General features: G+C 40.2%; 1 protein-coding gene across 2 annotated transcripts in view; it reads right to left on the bottom strand.

Moving 5' to 3' along the window:
* Window positions 1-783: 783 nt before the first annotated feature.
* The window catches only part of ADGRE2 (adhesion G protein-coupled receptor E2), a 65,128-nt gene continuing 41,825 nt past the window's right edge, over window positions 784-24,086 (bottom strand). The window contains exons 16-21 of one of the 2 annotated variants that reach the window (XR_009600809.1): window positions 18,034-18,100; window positions 17,665-17,756; window positions 16,611-16,779; window positions 16,419-16,529; window positions 1,415-4,151; window positions 784-1,345 (exon numbers count right to left, since the gene is read on the bottom strand). Coding sequence is in view for 1 of the 2 variants with exons in the window: in XM_027969480.3 (XP_027825281.1) it covers window positions 4,143-4,151; window positions 16,419-16,529; window positions 16,611-16,779; window positions 17,665-17,756; window positions 18,034-18,100 (448 nt within the window). In the remaining variant the exon portion in view is untranslated. Of the gene's footprint in view, window positions 4,152-16,418; window positions 16,530-16,610; window positions 16,780-17,664; window positions 17,757-18,033; window positions 18,101-24,086 lie in introns of both variants that reach the window. The other variant, XM_027969480.3, reaches the window with a different exon arrangement.

The raw sequence follows: 24,086 nt of genomic DNA, 5'->3' as shown, positions 1-24,086 counted from the left end.
TCATTGAAGACACTGTCTTTTCTCCACTGTATATTTTTCCTTCTTTTGTCATAGATTAGGTGACCATGGGTGCATGAATTTATCTTTGGAATTTCTATCCTGTTCCACTCTTCTGTATTTCTGTTTTTTTGCATGTGTCAGTACTATGCAGTTTTGATAATTGTCGTTTGTAGTGTAGTCTGAAACTAGAGAGCTTGATTCCTTTAGCTCTATTTTTCTTTCTCAAGGTTGCTTTTGTGATTCCATACACATTAAAATTTTTTTGTTCTAGTTTTGTGGAAAAGGACATATGAGAAAACCCCACAAATAACATCATACTGAACAGTGAAAAGGTGAAAGCATTTTCTCCAATTAAAAGTTTAAATGAATTCCTCCTAATCATCTGTGACAGCCAGATCATTGTTTTTTGGGCTTTGCATATGTGTATCAGTGTTCCTTCCTGATGGTCTCTCCGTGGATGATAGTGTCTTTTCTCAGAGTTCAGGTTGCTTTGCTGTATATCAGCTCTCTCTGAGTCCAAGAAAATGAATGACTTTGTAGTTTATCTGGATATTTCTTATGAGCTTGCTGTTACTGGTTGCCATTTTCTATTTCCTAAGCAGAAGTGGAAATACCCTCTATTCCTCCTGTATTATAATAATGTTATTTTTAATGTTTAGATTTTATATCATCATCATATAGCAATAAAAATCCATATATTTATAAGATATCTATTTACAAAGTTAGTTTTCTAAACCTCAAAATTCATTAGTATATATATTTTAGGAATTAATTAATTAAGCATTTATTTTATGATAGATTTTATTTATAAGTTTAAACAGAGAGAATTTTGTGTAATGACACATAAAATTATATATGCTCTACCTTGAGACCACAGTTATTCACATAATGCCATATTAAAAATCTTTCACAATGTATTTACACATACATATATTTTCCTGCTCATACATGATTTTCAGGGAACATACTGTAACACTTTTTTCTTTAATATATTTTCATCAAATATTGAAGAATTTATAGAATATGCTCTACATAATTATAATGCTACTATATCCAAGAAAATAATTTCATAATAACTTTAAATATCTCATACATATTCAATTTATCCCAATTGTTTCCAAAATATTTTTATAGCATATATCCAAATCTGTGTCCTACTGAAAGGCTGTTGCTGAGCCATGAAAGACGCCAGGATTCTTGGCCTCCGGAGGAGAGAAATTCAATCTGGGGCCAGTGACGAGGCTTGTTCTCTCAGAACTATTGTGCAATAAAGTTTTATTAAAGTAAAAAGAGATAGAGAAAGCTTCTGACACAGACACCAGAAGGGGGCTGAGAGTGCCCCCTGCTAGCCTTTAGCTGCATGCTATATACCTGTCAGCAAGCTGTTAATTAGAGAAAGGAGGTATCTCAAAACTCAGAGTGGCACCAGGCCCCTCACCCACAACATGCATTTTGAGATAACATTAGCACCAGGTGAGTCATCCCGGGCCATAAAATGATTGACATGAATCGTGAAGAAAGGCGGGTTTTCAAGTAAATATATAGATTCGTTAATATAGATTAGGAGAACAATGTATGAGTAAAACATGCAGGTTTGTTGAGCCCTCATTGGTTCTGAGTCTTAAGCAAACCGTCTTGAAGAAAGACAGAGTCTGGGGTAAATGCATAGTTCATTAACAAAGCTTAAGACAAACATTTCCATAAGAAACACGCATTGGTAAACTCAAGGTTTGAGACAAGTTAAGTTCAGGTGGAGCCAGGTGTCATCATGGCAACACAGAATTTTAAGAAAAAGCTCTTTTTAAATTTATATAGAGAAGGGGGATAAAATCGAGCAGTTTTTTCCCTCCTGACACTTAAGAAAGAGATAAAAAATGTCTGACACTTGCAGTCTATTTGCTCCATTTGGAGACCCCTGGCCTTCTTGCCTGTTACCCTCTCATTACTAAAGTTGACAGTGAATTTGATTGCCGTGCTACTTTCGTCACTTTAATCTAGATAGCCTTATGCACCTTTTACAGTGAGACTGACATTAGAAAAATTCCCTGTGTTCTAGATTTGCCTGACTGCTTCATCATGGTTATTTAACTTGCATGCCTTTCCCCTGTGTTTCATGTGTACTGAAAGTCTGGTCTCAAAGAACAGGTACCAGAAAGATTTTTCTAGAAAGGGCCAGATGGTAAAAAATTTTGGCTTTGTGGTCTTGCAGACTGTTTCACAAGCACTCAACTTCACACTGTAGCCTGAAAGCAATATGGACAATAAACCAGTGAATAGTGTGGTTATGAACCAGTAAGAGTTTATTTGCAAAGACAGGCAGCTTCCTGGATTTGCCTGCAGGTTATACTTTGCTAAGTCTTGGTCTAAAGCTTAGATTAGATATAGGTGAAATTGATTGGGCTTCCCCGATGGCTTAGTGGGTAAAGAATCTGCCTGCAATGCAGGAGACACAGGCAGATGAGGGTTTGATCCCTCAATCAGAAAGATGCCCTGGAAGAGATCAATACTAGAGGCAACCCACTCTTGTATTCTTGTCTGGAGAATGCCATGGACAGCTGAGCCTGGAGGGCTGGAGATGACTGAAGTGACAGCACACACACACACACACACAAACACACACCCACACACACACATTCTTACAATATGGGCACAAACCTTTATTTAGCACAAATGGGATGTTTTCAGTTCATGTCTTATCAGGAAATATATAACATCAGAGTGATATTATTGATATTAAGATTGATCATTAAGTTCGTTTGGTGCCTATCTGGTCTAACATTATAAAAAATGCACTTTGGTCTTTGTAATAAATCAATGATCATTTAAGAGAATTCTTTAGCATTGTGAGATTGGCCAGTCTTTCAACAAGATTTCTCCCAGTGCTTTTAGTGGTGGTTTACCGGATACTGAAAAATTGTCATTATCGCCTTCTCTCATATCTTGTACACTTATTTTCATATATGTTAAGTATCATTATGTACTGATGGATATTTAAAATTTAACACGTTATGATCATTTAAAGTCATTTTCCATTTGGTTTAAATTGATACAAATCTGTTCAGTGGATGTCCATGGGACATTTCTATGTCCCGCTGGACTTGCATCTTGCCAAGATCACATTCTGAGAGTGAAATAGTTTGTTATACATGTAAGTAAAACTTAAAAAATGTGCAGTAGCAATATACTCTTCCTAACCCAGCACATCTTACAATTGTCAGGATGTAGAGATTTTATTTATTTACAGGGTTCTGATTTTACTCTTAACAAAGCCTTTTGTTTAACATGTAAGCTCTGTGAAATTAGAAACTAGGTCTCTTAATTTAGTGCAGTACATGGTGTGTACTGAGCTTCCATGGTGGCTCCGATGGTAAAGAATCTGCCTGCAATGCAGGAGGCCTGACTTCAATCCATGGGTCAGGAAGATCCCCTGAAGAAAGGAATAGCTATCCACTCCAGTATTCTTGCCTGGAGAATCCATGGACAGAAGAGCCTGGTGGGCTATGGACAATGGGTCACAAAGAGCTGGACACTACTTAGTGACTTACAAACACCCACACATATGGTGAGTAGTAAAATATATTTTTTTCATGCATAAGTTAGTAATCTTTAGCTGGAGGGTGAAGAAGTTGAAACATGTATGTATTGAAACCAACTGTCCTGCTTGCTTGTAACTCAAGTGTTTTTAGGACATAATCCAGGAAATTTTGGGCCATAATAGCAATTGTTTACCCTCCATGTAGCTATTTGAACCTTACTTTCCTGTCTTATGGTATTTTAAGACAGTTTTCTGAAGCTCATTTTCCTTATCATATACCTTCAAATATCTTCATATACCTATAAACTTGAGGAACTTTGTAGACAAAAGGTTGAAGCAGGTGATTTAATCTAAGACAACTGAGGAATTGCATCAGATCCCTTTGACTATGCCAAGAGTGAGGTGAGCATACCATATGGAGTAGAAAAGCAAAATTCTCCCAGCAACCTAAATTTCAAGAATTCCCATCATACTTCCTTACACAATGGTTCTGTGAAGAGTTCCTGTAACAAACGTGAAAACATATTTTAAAAGTTTTGCCCAAAGATGACGGTTCAGAATTTTCCTTGCCGAACAGGATACAAGGTCATCTGATTTAGCCGTTAATTTAAGTCTCCTGAGAAGGAATATGTAAAAATGACACTTGGTTAGAAAGTGCAAAACTTTTACACCGAAAACTAAAGAAGATTGTCTAAAGAAGTCAAGAAGACCCAAAGAAATGGATCAACATGCCACATTCATGGATCGGAAGACAATATTGTTAATATGGTAGCATTGCCGCAAATTGACCTATAGATTCAGTGGATTCCTTATCAAATTTCAGTAACCTTATGATGTTGAATAAATATCCCCAGTTTCAATCAACTGATATTACTGTGGATGTTTTGTGCATATGGCTTTGTGCTGATCTTGTGCATTAAAAATAAGACAGGCAAGATTTCTGATTTCACAAATCTTACCATCTAGTGGGAAGACAAATACAAATGGTCAGTTATATTTGTGAAGTGGGAGGTCCCTCTGCCCTGGTCCCTCCGAAGATGTCCCTATCTTTTTCCTCTCCATGAAATGACCTAGAGCATTCTCTGTCCAGATGATTCTCTCTGTGGTAATGAAAAGAAAACAATGGACCTCCCTGGCTTCTTAGAAGATGTGATAAGTGGATAATGAACCTGATTTCACCAGGTACAGTAGTGTGGATGAGGACAGTGGGAAGTGCATGAATAAAGATACGGGCATGAATTGGTATGCTTGGTCCTAGGTCAGGTATGACATTTATCAGTAAAATGTCAAATAAATAACAAGATTTCCAGATGATTTTTGATGTCCTGTAAGACTTGAGAGTCTTTAGTTTCACCAGCAGCGTATCTAAAGAGTGTCCCCCAACCCATAAGAAAAGTACTACAAGCTAATAGAAAAGTATACCAAGGATATGAACAAATTGTTTCCAGAGATTGAAATATTACTGACTCATAAAGAAAGATGTTCCCTTCCACTAATAATAAAAAGGATACAAAGATACACATCTTTCCTTAGATATGCTATTTACATCTCAGATGGGTAAAAGTACAAAACTTGATAAGAACCTTGTGGTGAGGCTGTAGGGAAACATGTGGCTCAGGATAAAAAATCTGCCTGCCAATGCAAGAAACGCAAGAGATGTGAGTTTGACCCCTAGGTTGGCAAGATCCTGGAAGTGGAAATGGCAACCCACTCTAGTATTCCTGCCCAGAAAATCCCATGGATAGAGGAGCCTGCAGGCTACAGTACATGGAATCACAACAGAGTCCACCAAAACTGAGCACACACACAGACATACTACTGGTGGCAGGGTCGATGGAATGACCTCAAGATGTTGAAATATGGAAGTGTCTGCAAACATGCAGTTGTGAATTTGATGCAGTATCCAACCTAACCGCATAATCAAAAATGAGATCAATGAAGTAAGTGTAAACAGTTGCAACATTATTTGTATTAGCAAATGATCTAACAAAAACACTCACTATAAGAGTCTTGATATGTAATTTATACAACAGAACGCCACATGGTCAAAAAAATAATGGAGAATCTCTTTGTAGACTCAAGAGAACAATCTATCAGATGTGTGAAAAAAGAAGGAACAAATAAGAAATACATAGATTGTATTTACTGTGTAAAGTATCTATTGACATGTGCAAGAGAAAGCATATTTGGTTTTTGGACCAAGAGGAACTCAGTGTCTGGGGTTCGAAGTGAGCTGGAGATGGTTCCTTTCTTATTGTCTTGGCATTCAAAGCCCAAATATTTTAACTCTTCAATCAATGTAAAATGGTGTATTAAGTAGGGATATTTTGACATCTAGTCACATGGCTGTAAGAAACATGGCTTTGGATTGTTGTTCAAACTTCTGGGGGCTCCTGTGATTCTTAAGCATTTTGTGCTACAGTCATTTCTTGCTTACTTTCATGTGAGTGCCACTTTCATTTCAGTAAATTCCCCATTGGTTCAGGTTGCCAGAGAGTGTTGGTTTTGATGAACCAGAGAAAGTAAGCAGCTCACCTGGTCAGGTGAAGAGGCAAAGATTTCTCCTGAATCACCTGTACTCACTGGTTCCTCTGGTCCCCCCTGACCTCTGCCATCATCAAATCTTTCTTTCTACAGCCCCTGTGCACTCCGTTCCAGAAGACTCTCATGGTATTGAGAATTCTATTGACTATCATATCACTGTCCCCTGCGGTATACATAACCACTTCCAGGTTTGAAGTCAAATGCGAATCTGGGTGGGCTTCCCAGGTGGTGATAAAAAACGCAGTAAAGAACACAGGAGAGGTAAGAGACACAGCTTTCATCCCTGGGTTGGGAAGATCCTATGGAGAAGAGAATGGCTACCCACTCCAGTATTCTTTCCTGGGAAAGTCCATGGAAAAGCAGTCTGAGGGGCTACAGCCTATTGGGTAGCAGGAGTTGGAGATAACTTAGAGACTAAACCACCATGGCTAATTCACATTGTTTTATCACTGAAACCAACACGACATTGTAAAGCAATTATCCTCCAGTTTGAGAAAAAAAGAAACAAACAAACAAAAAAAGAACTTTCTTTACAAAAAAAAGCAAAACCACAAACTGAGCTTTTTTTTTTTGGAGAAAAGATTCAAAGTTTAGAGAGTTTTCATGTAAGGGAGCTTCTCCTGATGGCCTCCAGATAGAGACACTGTGAGAGGGTCCAGGAGAGGCCAGCTGAGAAGGAACACCTATAGGCCTTGACAGCTATACCAGCTCCCTTGCTGACAGATAGGAAGATGAGACCTCAGTCTGACAACCACAAGGAACTGAACTGTGCCAGAAGTCAGAGGGTTGGATGAGGACTCCAAGCCTCAATAAGAGTGCAGTCCAGGTGGACAGAATGATTTCAGCACTGTAAAAATCTGAGCAGCCATCCCAGTTGTACCATGCAAGATTTAATTTTTTCTGGTTTTACATGGGTGGGAATTTGTTACCCAGCAGCACACACTGAATGTAGCCACTCTGAAGGTTCTCCTCTGCACATCATGTTGGGCCATGAGAATAGCAAAGCTGCTGTGGTGGGTGCACTGGCAGGTGGTTCCCACCATCTTGCAGCCTCTGGTGGCCTGGTGACCACTTCCATTCTGGCCACGCTCCCAGAAGATGCAGTACACCTTCTTCTTTGGCCCAAGGATCACTGACTATAGGGACAGGAATTAGGTGTGAGCTGGTGGGTCTATTGCTCAGAAATGCTGACCCAGAGCTAGCTCATGCTGGGCTTTCCTGGGGATATGATGCACTTCTGGGGGAGCCCCCTGAAACCCAAGTCTCTGCCCAGGACTCAGGACTCTTCCACATCCACAGCTCCATCCCAGCAGGACTCACATGTTAGAAGACCAAGGTGACAGGGGAGCTGAGGTTCTGGGTGTTATTGTTGCTGATGAAGGTGGATACGCCGTCTGACTTCAGGATGGGGGGGACTTCCCACAGCAAACCTCCATGTGTCTCATGTGCAATTGCCTGTTCCTCAGTATCAAGGACCAGAGGGACTTTATCCAGCAACTTTCCCATACCAGGTGTGGAGATAAGCCCTGCCACTATAGGACCTGCAGGACAAGGACAAGATTGACATCTGGGAGTGCCCAACATGACCCCTCTTTTAGATGGGCTCTTTCTTTGTAGCCCCATCATAACCTGCAATTCCTTTTAAACTTTAATATTGTTTCTTGGTTAGTGGCCACAAGAAGCTGCTCTGAGTGGGGCAAGGTTTCTCTAATAATTAGATACAGCAAAGTGACTCAGTTATGCACATATATACATTCTTTTTATAGTATTTTCCATTATGATTTATCTTAGGTGTTTAAAGTTTTTGGAATTCACTGTTCAGTTCAGTTCAGTTGCTCAGTCGCGTCCAACTCTTTGCGACCCCATGAACTGCAGCACGCCAGGCCTCCTTGTCCATCACCAACTCCCAGAGTCCACCCAAACCCATGTCCATTGAGTTGGTGATGCCATCCAACCATCTTATCCTCTGTCGTCCCCTTCTTCTTCTGCCCTCAATCTTTCCCAGCATCAGGGTCTTTTCAAATGAGTCAGGTCTTCACATCAGGTGGCCAAAGTATTGACGTTTCAGCTTCAATATCAGTCCTTGGGACACAGTAAAATTCCAGATTTGCAGGAATTGAGTAACCAAGAGTCCACCAGCATGACTTCTTTCACACTGATGAGATGATGAATTTCTTGAAACACACACTACTAAGTATCTTTTGTCCTCACTTCATGGCTCAAAGAATAACACTTCAGGTTGTCCATGGGATAAGAAGATACAGTGCTAAGTCTTTTGGACTCTGCGGGAGAGGGAGAGGGAGAGGGTGGGATGATTTGGGAGAATGGCATTGAAACATATATAATATCATATAAGAAGTGAAACGCCAGTCTAGGTTCGATGCAGGATACAGGATGCTTGGGGCTGGTGCACTGGGATGACCCAGAGAGATGGTATGGGGAGGGAGGAGGGAGGGGGGTTCAGGATTGAGAACATGTGTACACCTGTGGCGGATTCATGTTGATGTATGGCAAAACGAATACAGTATTGTAAAGTAAAATAAAGTAAAATAATAAAAAAGAAGATACAGTTCAAATGATTATTTTTCTGCCACTCTGTGCAGCTTGAGGGATCTTACTTTCCTGAGCAGGAACTGAAGCTGGGTGCAGAGCAGTGAAGGTGCCAAGTCTTAACCACTGGACTGCCAGAGAATCCCTCCAAAGATCTTTTAAAAATTAATTAATTTATTTTAATTGAAGGCTAATTACTTTACAGTATTGGGGTGGCTTTTGCCATGAATCAGCTGTGGGTGTACATGGGTCCCACCATCCTGAACCCCTCTCCCATCTCCCTCACTTCCCCATCCCTCCAGGTTGTCCCAGAGCACTGGTTCTGAGTGCCCTGTTTCATGCATCAAACTTGCACTGGTCATCTATTTTCCATATGTAATATACATGTTTCAATGCTATTCTCTCAAATTATCCCACCTTCACCTTCTCCCACATAGTCCAAAAGTCTGTTCTCTACCTCTGCCTCTCTTTAGCTGTCTTGCATATAGGGTCATCATTACCATCTTGCTACATTCTATATATATGCATTAATATACTGTATTGGTGTTTCTCTTTCTGACTTATTTCACTCTATATAATAGGCTCCAGCTTCATCCCCCTCATTAGAACTGACACAAATGCATTCTTTTTTATAGCTGAGTAGTATTCCATTCTGTATATGTACCACAACCTCCTTATCCATTCATCTGCCCATGGACATCTAGGTTGCTTCCATGCCCTCGCTATTGCAAACAGTGCAGCAGTGAATACTGGGGTACACGTGTCTCTTTCAATTCTGGTTTCTTTGGTGTGTATGCCCAACGGTGGGATTGCTGGTCATATGGCAGTTCTATTTCCAGCTTTTTAAGGACTCTCCACACTGTTCTCCATAGTGGCCATACTAGTTGGCATTCCCAGCAACAGTATAAGAGGGTTCCTTTTTCTCCACACCCTCTCCAGCACTTACTGTTTCTAGACTTTTTGATGGCAGCCATGCTGAAAAGTGTGAGATGGTATCTCATTGTGGTTTTGATTAGCGTTTTCTGGTAATGAGCGATGTTGAGTATCTTTTCCTGTGTTTGTTAACCATCTATAGGTCTTCTTTGGAGAAATGTCTGCTTAGTTCTTTGGCCCATTTTTTGATTGGGTCATTTGTTTTTGTGGTATTGAGCTGCATGAGCTGTTTGTATATTTTGGAGTTTAATTCTTTGTTGTCAGTTGCTTCATTTGCTATTATTTTCTCCCATTCGGAAGGCTGCCTTTTCACCTTGTTTATAGTTTTCTTCATTATGCGAAGCTTTTAAGTTTAATTAGGCCCAATTTGTTTATTTTGTTTTTATTTCCTTTACTCTGGGAGGTGGGTTATAGAGGATCCTGCTGTGATTTATGTCAGAAACTGTTCTACCTATGTTTTCCTCTAAGAGTTATATATTTTGTGGTCTTATGTTTAGATCTTTAATCCATTTTGAGTTAATTTTTGTGTACGGTGTTAGAAAGTGCTCTAGATTCATTCTTGTATGGGTGGTCAGCCAGTTTTCCCAGCACCACTTGTTAAAGAGATTGTCTTTTCTCCATTATATGTTTTTGCCTCCTTTGTCAAAGATAAGGTGTCCATAGGTGAATGGATTTATCTCTGGGCTTTCTCTTTTGTTCCATTGATCTATATTTCTGTCTTTGTGCCACTACCATACTGTCTTGACGACTGTAGCTTTGTAGCATAGTCTGAAGTCAGGAAGGTTGATTCCTCCGGTTCCATTCTTCTTTCTCAAGATTATTGTGTCTACTCTAAGTTTTTTATGTTTCCATACAAATTGTAAAATTATTTGTCCTAGCTCTGTGAAAAATCAAAGATCTTTTAAAGTAACTTGGAAAGGTTATATTTTAGAAATGATACATGAGACCATAGAAAGATAAATATTTCCTTTGAAAAAAAGAAAAGAAATTTAAGAAGAGTTTAGTGAAAAAAATATCCTTGTCAGATGGACTTGTCAGGATAAGATCAAAATGCCTATCAGACTGGATGAAATTTGGTTGAGCCTAGTCTTTCTCAGAAGTCCCATCTCCCTAGGTTTCCTAACCCTGAAGTTATAGAATATAATAACAGTTAAGTGTCCTTACCAAGAAAAAAAAATCCATCTGTTTCTAAATGTATGTCTTGATTCCTCTGCTCAGAGTTTGGTAAATGTTTTCTTCATGGAGTCATAAAATAGGGCAATTTGAAAAGATTGATAAAAGTCTAGAAATGTTATCTGTTGTTAATGACCTGAGATGTAAAGGAAAAAACACTGAAGTCCTTTTGGACAATCCTTACCACCCCCAGTATGAGTTATTTATTCCTAGGTCTATAGAAAGCTCAGGGAAAATTCTGGTGTTTGGGATGGGCAACTTCACTCAAGAAGGTTTCAAATATTGTGCTCCAGGAAATTATACACAATGGAACACAGATAAATTATTTTGTTTTTCTTGAACAAGACGACAAGAAGCCATAGAAGAAATTCCAGCATGAAAGAAAGACATCCCTAACTTTTAAGCCCAAGAGACACCAAATTTTAGGAGACAGTAGAAGATGTAATTACATTAAGCCATGGATTTGTTTGGTCCTTTGCCCATAGATAGTAGAAATAGCTGACCATATTACTTGAAGTTTGGAATGCTTCAATGGCCATCTGATGCCATTATTGTGTTTCTCTATAGAGAAAGTGTATTTTGTTTTTTCACCATGTATATCATCTCTGCAGGAAGTAGGGAACAGTGGCAAATATTTATTCATATATATATATATATATATATATAATATGAGGAAGAATTCAGTGTTTCTACTATAAATCATGAGATTAAAAGATGCTTACTCCTAGGAAGGAAAGTTATGACTAACCTAGATAGCATATTAAAAAACAGAGACATTACTTTGCCAACAAAAGTCTGTCTAATCAAAGCTATGGGTTTTGCAGTAGTCATGTATGGATGTGAGAATTGGACTATGAAGAAAGCTGAGCACCAAAGAATTGATGCTTTTGAACTGTGGTGTTAGAGAAGACTCTTGAGAGTCCCTTGGACTGCAAGGAGATCCAACCAGTCCATCCTAAAGGATATCGGTCCTGGGTGTTCATTGGAAGGACAGATGTTGAAGCTGAAACTCCAATACTTTGGCCACCTGACGCAAAGAGCTGACTCATTTGACAAGACCCTGATGCTGGGAAAGATTGAAGGCAGGAGGAGAAGGGGATGACGGAGGAAGAGAGGGTTGGATGGCATGACTGACTCAATGGAGATGAGTTTGAGTAAACTCCAGGAGTTGGTGATGGACAGGGAGGTCTGGCGTGCTGAAGTCCATGGGGTTGCAAAGAGTTGGACATGACTGAGCGACTGACCTGAACTATAAATCAAACCCATGTACAATAGATGTGCTAGCAGAATAATGATCCCACAAAGATGTCAACATCTCCACTCTGGAAGCTGCAAATATATTAGCTTACATGGAAAATGAACTTTTATGATCTTGAGATGGAAAATTTATCCTGGATTACCCTGATGAGCCAATGTAATGATCTGGGTTTTCATAAAGGAGAGAGGGAAGTAAAAGAGTAAGAGGCGGGGAAAGATATAATGACAGAGGTGAGGAAGAGAGAGAGAGAGAGATGAAGGAGGAGGAGAAGAAGAAGGGGAAGAAGGAGGAGGATAGAGGCGAGCTGATTAATCTGAAAAGTACACTAAACAGACTTTGAAGATTGAGTGCATCATGAGGCCACTAACCATGGAATGCAGGCAGCACCAAGAAGTTAAAAAAAGGTGAAGAAATGTGTATTTCCCTAAAGCCTCCAGAAAGGATACAGACATTTTGATTTTAGTCCCATAAGATCCATTTTGAACTTTTGCCTTCTAGATCTGTGGGATAAATTTGTTTTTAGCAGCAAGTGTGTGGTAACCTGTTACAGCAACGGTAGGAAACTACCCTATGGACGTGCAAGTTTTCTTGGATTCTAAAGTGAGGGAAGCACAGATTCTGTTCTGTGTCTCCCAAGGACAGGGTTATGTCCTTGCTGAGGCTGAGTTGACTCAAGAACATGGAGAGTCACACACCATTAGCATTCCCTTAAGCAGACACTCATGAGTTATTTGTTCTGTTCTCTCTGAATGAGTGTAATCCATGAGTGGGACAGGGCTGTGATAGAGCAAGGCATTGAATCTCAGATCTGTGGGGTCCTCCCCATGTGGACAGCCTCAATTGTATGAGGGAAGCTGCATTAACTCCTGCTAGGTTACATTCTGCAACCTCGGCTGAATCAGAATTTAGTGTGTGGAGCATGTTCAGGCCCTCCTACCAAGACTTGACCCACTTAGAGTCTGCAAAGGGAAGCGTGTGGTTATTCCTGATTGAGTTAATTGGAGAAAATGGTCTTAATTTGGAGGGAGGAGACAAATGAGGCAACTGAGGGTTTAAAATGTTTCACAATTTGGAAACAATTTGAAAAGCAATTTGACCAAGCTCATACAGCAAACACTTGGTTGAGCTAATATTTCACTCCAGATTTGTTTCAGCCTGGGAACTAGGATCTACACAATGCTCTGGGATCATAAGGAAATACTTTGGTTTAATTGGTAGACAGAATGGTTAATAATAAAAAAAGAATAATAGGACAGATAATTACCTTGATATTTCCCAAGGAAAGAGGCACCATAAAATAATCGATAATTTTTTTTCTGATATTCTACCGCTTAATGATCAGGGAGTTCATTCATTCATTCATCTTTGTTTAGGAAATAATTTCTGATCATTTGGAAAATGTTAAATATTGGAGAGAGAGATTGATGAATAAGACTGTTTCTGCCCCTTCTTGCAGGTGCAGATTATTCACTCATTAATTTAACCAATCATGTAGCAATTATGCATTGAGTATTTCTACATGTCTGGCACTGTGTGAAATGTTGAAGATATAACAGACAGGAAAAGCAAAGTGGTGCCTGCAGATGGTAAATCTAGAAGGAAACATATTAATCAAATAGAGAAAATCAAGAGCAAAGTGACTCTGACAAAACTCTCTAGGGGCTATTGGAGAGAAACATGGAAGAATCTGATCTAATCTGAGCAGGTACAGGCTTCATGGAGGAATCGACATATAGAGATATGTCTGAAGGCGTACATAGTTTTGAGTCAAGGAATAAAAAAGAATGTTTTAAAGAGAAGGAATATATGCAAAGCCTTTGTCTCAAAGAGGCACCTTGAATTTTCAAAATTGAAGAAATTTGATGTGGCTGGAATAATGGTGAGTACCTGGTATATGAAGCTGGAGAGGAAAGCAGGAGATGAATCAAACAAATTCTCACTGACGTATGGCTCTTGGTTTTGACCTTATATGTAATGATTTTACCAAAGAGTGCAATGGTTTCATTTGTGTTTTGAAAAGATCTTTCTGATTTCTGGGTAAAGGATGTATTGGGAGGTGACAAGGATGGAAAGAATAGTCAGTTAGGTGAGCATAGCAGGTGTTTAGGCAAGCTGGCAGCCTGGCTAAGGAAGAGGTGATGGAAGTTGAGATGGCAGGAGAGATTGTGAACATATTGAAAAGATAAGAACAAAAAGATCAAAGGTGGTAGGTTGTGATGGTAATAAGATAACTGTTGAGAGTAACTTTCAGGATCCAAACTTGTGCCAAAGGGTGAATCATGGTATCATGAAGATTGAGAAGGACATCATGGGAAAGAGCTGGATTAGGGTAAAGATTGCAAGCCTTAAATTGGAAAGCTGAGTTGATGATGACTTTGAGATACCAAAATTTCAAATACTCCATACTCCTTTAGATTTCAGAGGAGAAGTAAGAGATAAAGAAACTAATGGTCACCATTTGCAGCTATTGTGGCTGAATCTAAGGAATAAATGTTGTTGTCTAAGAGAAAAGAATAAAACAGGAATTAAAGTTGTTCTGGAACCAATCCCTTGTATGGAACTACAAAGGAGACAGAGAATAGCAAGAGAGAATGGAAGAAAGACAAAGAGGAATGCATAAGTAGAATCTCGTGAGGATAAGGATGGAGTGTTTATGAGAAAACAGCAGAGAATGATCAGAAATTCTGAAAGACTTTCTAGGAGATGGAGATCATTGTAAATCTAAGAGAGATTTATTTTGGTGAAATATAGGGGAAAGAAACTATAATTTGCATGGGCTGAAGGCATGAGTTTAAGGCAGGGAAATAAAGACAGAAATGTCAACTCTTGGCTGGTAGCTAGAAGATGGCCAAGTAGTACATGTTTGTAAGACAGAAGAGAACCAAACATGTATCCATGGCTATGGGGAAAATACTGTTGAAAATGAGAGGCAAGAGTGAGGGAAGAAGGGTAAGGGGAAGAGAGAATGAGAGGATATGTGTGAAAAAGAATGTAAGGAAAATTGATAAGCATTAAAAATGGTATTCAAAGCAGGTGGAATAATTGTCTTCAGCGAGGAGAAGGATCATTGTCTCAACGATACAAGAGGATGCACGCTGATATTTGTTATGGCATAGAGTTCATAAAGTATCATCACGAGACTGTTGATTTTCTTTGTGAAATAAGTGCTGAGAACATTTGTTGAGAAAGGGCAAAGTGGTAGAAGAGTCAATGGTGGAATCAGTGCTTATGGAAGTTGGGGGGACAGGTAATGTGAGAAGTGTAGAAGGGCTTCCACACGAATAGTAGTTTCCTTTCAATGAGATGAAGATTGAAGGCATTAAATAGAAGATGGAAGAGGTCAGAAAATATAAGGAAAATACATTTGTAAGGCTAAACCAATAAGTGTTGTTTCTTGGTCCTCACTGCCATGAATTATCTTGTGTCACTACTGCTTATCTTTTTTTGGTTTTGTGGTGGATAGAGGGTACCAAGGGGCTTCCCCAGTGTCTCGGGGGTAAAGAATCTGTCTGCAGTGCAGGAGACCTGCATTCAATCCCTGGACCGGGAAGATCCCCTGGAGGAGTGCATGGCAACCCACTCCAGTATTTTTGCCTAGAACATCCCATGGACAGAGGATCCTGGCGTGCTACAGTCCATGGGATAGCATGGAATCAGACATGACTGAAGCGACTGAGCACAGCACAGCACAGAGAGTGCCCAAAATATCAGGCGGTCTTGTTAAGAAAGTCTAAAATTCCAGCTCACACCTTTCTCTGTGGTGCACACGTAAGTACACAATCTCCCCCCATTTTCTGCATTTTTGAGGGGTGCTTCTGAGTGTTATGTAGAGACAGGTGTACAGCAAAATGGTAGGATAATGTGACTCTGAGTAGAATGTACCTCACCACTTCAGATCATTGATAGTTGCTTATTTAGTTAACCATGCATGGCACATAGTAAGTGTTCAATAAGAATATTGATATGAGTCAAGATGGACACAGTTCCCGAAGGAATACAGGTGAAATACATTTTGTAAACAGAGATTACTGCTAATGGTTAGAGTGTGTATGTGTGTGTGTGTGTGTGTGTGTGTTGTGCGCATGCATGCATGCTCAGTAGTGTCTGGTTGTGTGCAACCCAATGGACTGTACCTGCCAAGCTCCTTTGTCCATGGAATTTTCCAGGCAAGAATATTGGAGTTCATTGCCATTTTCTACCTAGAGGATCTTCCTGACCCAGGGTTCAAATCCAGGTATCTGGCATCTCCTGCATTGACAGGCGGATTCTTTACCACCAATGTCACTTGAGAATGAGTCAAATAGTAAACAAAGGGTAAGCCATCCTAAGACAGCAACAGCTCATACGCAGTTGTCCAGTGTGCTAGGCATGTGCTGATGAATGAATTGGTTAGTGAAGTGCTCTGGGGGCAGTGCATGATCTTACCTCACTGTGTTTGCAATCATCAGACATGGTCCTGCTGGACAGCGTGTACTTCTCAGACTTGGCTTTGGATTTCCTGATTCTTTTCAACCATTTCCTGTATTGCTCACGGACCTGCAAAGCATGCTCTGAGTCAGCTCACCTGAGAGGACTGAGGATGGGACGAGTCGTGACAGGGAGTCAAGACAGTGGTACCTGCTGGCTGAGGAGGCAGTACACCAGGAAGATGAAGACACCCTGCAGGCTGTTGATGATGGTGAAGAGGTAGGCCATGACGTGAGCAGCCGGTCCCACCTGCAGGAGTCCCAGAAACCACGTGCATCCCAAGATGAAGAGCTGAGCTGTGGCTTTAAATGTCAGCATCCTGGGTAGGAGGAGAAAGTAAGTTCCTGACACAACCAGAGCCATTCTCATCTTCACCCATGGATGCTCCTTCCTTTCCTGTTGGTAATGGCTTCTCAGACTGGGTTGTGATTGGTTTTATTCTTTGCTGTCAGTGATGCTCCACAATAGAAATGCCACTGAGGTCTAGAATGACATTTTGATTTGGATGGAAAGGGAAGTGACACTTCATAAGTTGCAAAAGCTTTATGATCCTCTGTGGAGTTACCTAATTTCATTCAACCAACGTTCCAGAGGAAGTACCATGCGTCACACTCCATGTTGGGTCCTGGGCATTAAACATCACAAAGGCGAGATTTCTATTTTCATAAAGCTCATGATCTACTCAAATGACTAATACAACAAAACAGTAAGATGCCTAATTTAGAAAAGATAATGGTAGAAATGCAAAAGAAAGAGCATCAGATATGGACAAGATTTCCTGGAACAAAGCACTGCCTAAACCTCCTGGAAGATTTAATGTTCACTGGATTTTTACCAGGAAGAGGAGTGGGAGAGAGGTGAGAACGAGCTTGAAATGTGGGGTGTGAAAGTGTGCTAGACTGTGGAAGTGGTCACAGATTCCTCTAAGCGCTTCATGGGAACATAATTGTTCTCTGCACATTTGTCATAAGACTGCTGACAAAGTCCAGAGAATGTTGCTGAGGGAGTCACAAGGTCAAAACTGGAATTAGAGATGGATCGAGAACACCACTGGGTCTGAACTTGCTGCCTTAGGACACCTCCATTCATTTTACTCTGGGTTTCCTTAGAAAACCTGAGAATGGACACAAGCAACTGTTCAGGCACATGCCTTCAGTCTTGCAACCACACATCTGGAGGGCTGTCAGTCTCCTCTCCATCTTACCTCGTGTTCTGCAGGGTGGACACCTCACTGTTGAGGGAACAGAGTTTGCTTTTCAAAATCCAAAGGGTCATCAGAAAGAAAGCTAAATTGACCTTCAGGAAACCAGAAAAGATTCATTGAATAAAATTTCAGTCCATTGTCCAGCCTGTCCAACATCATTTCCACACTTAAGTAGTTTCTATTTTTAACCATATTAGTGTGTTAAGTTTTAAGAATGGTCTTAGAAAATGGAACCAATCCCGTGGTAACCCAGGAACACTCCTGTTCTTGTCACCTCTGTCACCAACCCACGCCCCCCCCCCACTTTTAGTTCTCTTTTTAAAATGATGCTTAGCTGAGTATTAAAGATGCTTTGATGTCATCACTCACAGAGAAGATGGCACAGACTGGTCCAAGGAAACCCCATTTAAATCCCTCTTCTGAGTGGAGCCAGCAGCTGAGAAGGGAGAGAATAAAAAATGCATTTGTGATCAAGAAGATGGTACATATTTATGATGGAATATTGCTGAGTCAGAAAGAAACAAATAATGCCATCTGCAGTGACATGAATGGACCTAGAGATTGTCATACTGAGTGAAGTAAGTCAGACAGAGAAAGACAAATATCATATGATATTGATTATATGCAGTACCTCAAAAAAAGTGTATAAATGAGCCTGTTTACAAAACAGAAATAAAGTCACAGATGTAGAAAACAAGCTTATAGTCACCAAGGGGGAAAGGAGGGGGGATAAATTGGGTGACTGGGATTGACATATACATGCTACTATATTTAAAACAGATAACTAGTAAGGACCTCCTATAGAGCTCAGGGTACTGTTCTCAATACTTTGTAATGACCTATATGCGAAAAGAATCTGAAAAGGGGCTGAATATATGTATATGGTAATTGATTCACTTTGCTGTACAGCAAAAACCAACACAACTTTGGAAATCAACTATATTCCAATGAGAATTAATTTTAAAATGAATTTGCATTGCATATTAGTGCATATACATGGAATCTAGAAAAATGGAGCGGTGAATTTATTTGTAGATCAGGAATAGAGACAGAGGCATAGAGGACAGACTTGTGGACACAATGAGGGGCGAATGTGGGGTGAATTGAGAGAGCAGCAGTGAAACGTATACATTACCATGTGTAAAATCGTGGGAAGGTGTTGCACAACACAGGGAGCTCAACCCAATGCCCTGTGACAACCTAGAGGCATGGGATGGTGGTGGGAGGGAGGTAGCATCAAGAGGGGGAAATATATGCATATTTATGGATTATTCACATTGTTGTACAGCAGAACAAAACAGGACACTGCAAGGCAATTATCCTCCAATTAAAAACAGATATTTAAAAAGTGACTCCCTTAAAAAATTAAAAAAATGCATTTATCCTTAGGGATGTATAATAATTATATAATTCACTCATTACTCTAAAAGTATTGAGTGTCTCTTTTTTGACAGGTTCTGTGATTGTCTCTGACAATACAGTGGTGAAGAGACTATACATGTAAATCCCATATTGGCAGGAGATACACAATTTAATGATAAAAAAGGAGGTTATGACAATGTATCTTTGAATGCAATGCTCAGTTTTGGGTCTAAGGAAATAGAATGGTTAAGGAAGATTCCCAAAGAAATCATGTTTTAGTAGAAACAAGACCGATGACTAGATGTTCCTGAGATAAACAGGGTTGAAGCAGGGAAAGTCTGTAAATGTGTTAGTTTTTGAGAGTCCTCTGAACCTAACATAGTTTTAAGAGCCTTTCTTGGATGATTCAATTTAATTTTTTATCTGCTGTAAAACTCATCCACTGCTTTTTTTAAAAAAATTATGGTTTTATTGAGATATGATTTCACATCCAATGAGATTTACCCATTAAAACTGTACAGTTCAGTGATCTCTGGATAGTCACAGAGTTGTGCAACCATCACCACAGTCTAACTTCAGAACACTTTCAACTCCTCAAAAAGAAACTGCATTCACATTAACATGAGGAAATCCTGATTCCCACTTCCATGCATCCCAACCCTGATCCTAACCCTAGGGTACCATTAATCAACTTTCTGTCACTATGGATCTGCCTGTTCAGGATACTCACATAAATGGAATCATACAGTATGTGGTCTTCTGCGACTAGATCCTTTCACCTAATGTTTTCAAGGTTCATCATGTTGCAACATGGTTTTATGGCTGAAAACTCATTTTTAGTTTTTCTTCATAGCTGAGTAATATTCTATTATGTGGTTATACTACATTTTGGTATGCCTTCATCAGTTGATAGACATTTCTGTCATTGTCAGGCTTTGGGTATTCTGAATAATGCTGCAATGAACATTGATGTAATTTTTTTTGTGTGGATTTTCATATGTTTAGGATCTATACCTAAGAGCAGAATTGCTGGGTCCTGTGGTACTTACATGTCAAAACTTTTGAGAAACTGTCTTCTACAAGTGGTTGCACTAATTTCATTTCAACAAGCAATGTATGAGGGTTATAATTTTTCCATAACTTTTCATTTTTTAAATTGTCAGTCTTTAGTCCCCTTAATTATTTAAGTGAATGAGTATGAAGTGACGTGTCCTTTTGTGAGACTTGATTTGTATTTTCCTAATGACTAACGATGTTGAACATCTTTTCATGCACTTATTGTCATTTACTTATCTTTGGTGAAATCTTTATTCAAAATTAGTGTCCTTTTTTGGGGAATGGTGGCGAGTGGTAAAGAATCTGCTATCCAATGCAGGAGACGCAAGCGACTCAGGTTTGACCCAGGGTCAGGCAGATTCCCTGGGTATGCCAACCCATTCCAGTATTCTTGCCTGGGAAATCCATGGACAGAGGAGCCTGGAAGGCTACAGTCCATGGGGTTGCAAAGAGTTGGATACATCTTAGTGACTAAGCAAGCAGGCAAGGAATCACTGTTGAACTTGGTATTAGAGACAGAAATTCTGTTTTCAGAAGAACAATACTTGACATGAATACTTAAGCAGATTGAGGAGAGGGTCATAAATAGCAACCAGGTAGAAAAATTGAAGAGAAAGACCTGGAGTCAAACTGAAAGAGGACTTGGCCTTTCTGAGTCACAACCAAGAAAAGACCTACAAGTGAAAGCGAGCATGTCCAGGGCTTCTGGTTCAAGATGGAGGAGTAGAAGGATTCTGCTCATCTCCTCCTGTGAAAGCACCAAAATCACAACTAGCTGTTGTACAACCACAGACAGGAGGACGCTGGAACCTACCAAAGAAAGATACTCCATGCCCAAAGACAAAGAAGAAATGGCAGGAGATGGTAGGAGGGGCACAATCACAATAAAATCAAATCCTATACCCACCTGGTGGGTAACCCACAAACTGGAGAACAGCAATACAAAAAAAGATCACCCACCATTGTGAAGGTTTGAAACCGCATGTCAGGCTTCTAGCCTGGGGATCCAACAAAGGAACTGGGAATCCTAGGGAATCTTTCTGACTTGGAAGTCTAGTGGGATTTGATTACAAGACTTCCACAGAAATGGGGGAAATGGAGACTGTACTCTTGGAGGGCACAAACAAAACCTTGCATGCACCAAGACTCAAAGGAAAAGAGCAGTGACTCCACAGGAAACTGAACCAAAACTACCTGCTAGTGTTGGAGGGTATCCTGTGGAGCTGTGGGTCAGCAGGGGCTCATCACAGGGACAGAGGGGACTGGCAGCAGCTGTCTGGGAATGTCTCCTTTGGTGTAAACCCGCTTGGAGAAATTAACCTGACCATAGAGCCCATAGACCTGAGGGATGGGTCACCTCGGCCAAAAAGCCACCAGAGAGGAAGTGCAACCCCATCCATCAGCAGATAATTGGATTAAAGCTTTATTGAGTAAGGCTCTGCCCAGCAAGTAAGGCCCTGACCCAGGTTTTCCCACCACCAGTCCCTGCCAAGCTTACCCAAGTCTCTTAGCCTCCTCCATCAGAGGACAGATAGAAGAAGTAAGAAGAACCAAAATCCCACAGCAACCAAAACAAAACAACACCACAGAAAGTTAATCAGCATGAAAAAGGAGAAAGTTACATCCCAGATGAAGGGACACAATAAAACCCCAGAAGAACAGCTAAATGATGTGGATACAGGCAACATTCCACAAAAAGGGTTCAGAATAATGATAATGAATATGATTCAGGATCTCGGGAAAAGTATGGAGGCAAAGATTGAGAAGATACAAGAAATGTTTACCAAAGACCTACAAGAACTAAAGAACAAAGAAGCAGAGATGACAAATACCCTAGAAGGAATCCATAACAGAATAACTGAGACAGAAGCACGGATAAATGACCTGGAGGACAGAATGGTAGAAATCACTGCCATAGAACAGAATATAGAAGAAAGCATGTAAAGAAATGCAGGCAGCCTAAGAGACCTCTGGGACATTAAAGGCATGAACATTCACATTATAGGGGTCACAGAAGGAGAAGAGACAGATAAACGACCTGAGAAAATACTTGAAGAGATAATAGCTGAAAACTTCCCTAACATGGGAAAGAAAACAGTCAACCAAGTCTAAGAAGCACATTGAGTCCCAGGCAGGATAAACCCAAGGAGGAACACACTGAGACACGTGGTAATCAAATTGGCAAAAATTAAAGACAGAGATAAAATATTAAAAGCAACAGGGAAAAATAGGAAATAACATACAAGGGAACTCTCATGAGGCTATCAGCTGATTTCTCAACAGAAACGCTACAAGCCAGAAGGAAATGGTATGATGTATTTAGAGTGAGGAAAGAGAAGAATCTATAATCAAGAATACTCTACCCAGCAAGACTCTCCTTCAGATCTGATGAAGTCAAATGCTTTCCAGACAACCAAAGTTAAGAGAATTCAGCACTACCAAACCAGCTATACAACAAATGGTAAAGGAATTTCTCTAGGCAGGAAACAGAAAAGGAAAAGCCCTACCTAGAGACAATGCACCCAAAGCAATTATGAAAATGAAATAGGATCATATATATCGATTATTATCTTAAATGTAAATGGATTAAGTGCACCAACCAAAAGACATAGACTGGCTGAGCAGATGAAAACATGTCCAGGTATATCTTTCCACTTACCAAATCACTCTGCTTGACCCCCCCAAATTGTATGTAATTATTTTACATTGTTAGCTTAATCATGTTCCCATTATGGTTTGCAATTGTAATCGTCTTTTATTTTTTGTCAGGCTATCAATAGTAAAAACTGATGAGCATCTATTCTGTGATTCTGTAACTATTAAATTGCCAACACCTGTTGGATCATAGAAAAAGCAAGAGAATTCCAGAGAAACATCGACTTCTGTTTCATTAACTATGCTAAAGCCTTTGACTATGTGGATCAACACAAACTGTGGAAAATTCTTAAAGAAAGGGGATTGTCTGACCACCTTACCTGCTTCCTGAAAAATCTGTATGCAGGTCAAGAAGCATCAGTTAGAACCAGACATGGTACAACTGACTGGTTCCAAGTTGGGAAAGGAGTATTTTAAGGCTGAACGTTGTCACCTTGTTTATTTAACTTATATGCAGAATACATCTAGTGAAATGCCTGGCAGGATGAAGCGCAAGCTGGATTCAAGACTGCAGGGAAAATTTTCAATAACCTCAGATATGCAGGTGACACCGCCCTTAGGTCAGAAGGCAAAAGGGAGCTAAAGAGCCTCTTGATGAAAGTGAAAGAGGAGAGAGAAAAGCTGACTTAAAACTCAGCATTCAAAAACTAAGACCATGGCATCTGGTCCCAGCTGCTGCTGCTGCTGCTAAGTCGTTTCAGTCATGTCCTACTCTGAGCAACCCCATAGATGGCAGCCCACCAGGCTCCCCCGTCGCTGGGATTCTCCAGGCAAGAACACTGGAGTGGGTTGCCATTTCCTTCTCCAGTGCAGGAAAGTGAAAAGTGAAAGTGAAGTCGCTCAGTCCTGTCTGACTCCTAGCGACCCCATGGACTGTAGCCTACCAGGCTCCTCCATCCATGTGATTTACCAGGCAAGAGTACTGGAGTGGGTTGCCATTGCTTTCTCCACTGGTCCCAGCACTTCATTGCAAATAGGTGGGAAAACAATGGATACAGTGACAGACTTTATTTTCTAGGGTTCAAAAATCACTGCCAAATGTGACTGCACCCATGCAATTAAAAGACACTTGCTCCTTGGAAGAAAAGCTATGACCAACCTAGAGAGCATATTAAAAAGCAGAGACATTATTTTGCCAACAATGGTCCCTGTAGTCAAAGCTATGCTTTTTCCAGTAGTCATGTAGATGTGAGTGTTGGACCATAAAGAAAGCTGAGCATCAAAGAACTGATGCTTTTGTATGGTCCCTTGGACAACAAGGAGATCCAACCAGTCCATCCTAAAGGAAATCAGTCCTGAATATTCATTGGAAGGACTGATGCTGAAGACTGATGTGAAGAACGGACTCA

The sequence above is a fragment of the Ovis aries genome, chromosome 5 (genome assembly GCF_016772045.2).
Source record: "Ovis aries strain OAR_USU_Benz2616 breed Rambouillet chromosome 5, ARS-UI_Ramb_v3.0, whole genome shotgun sequence".
NCBI lineage: Eukaryota > Metazoa > Chordata > Mammalia > Artiodactyla > Bovidae > Ovis > Ovis aries.
Note: the sequence above shows the minus strand (reverse complement) of the source record. Positions and strands in the feature narration are given on the sequence as shown.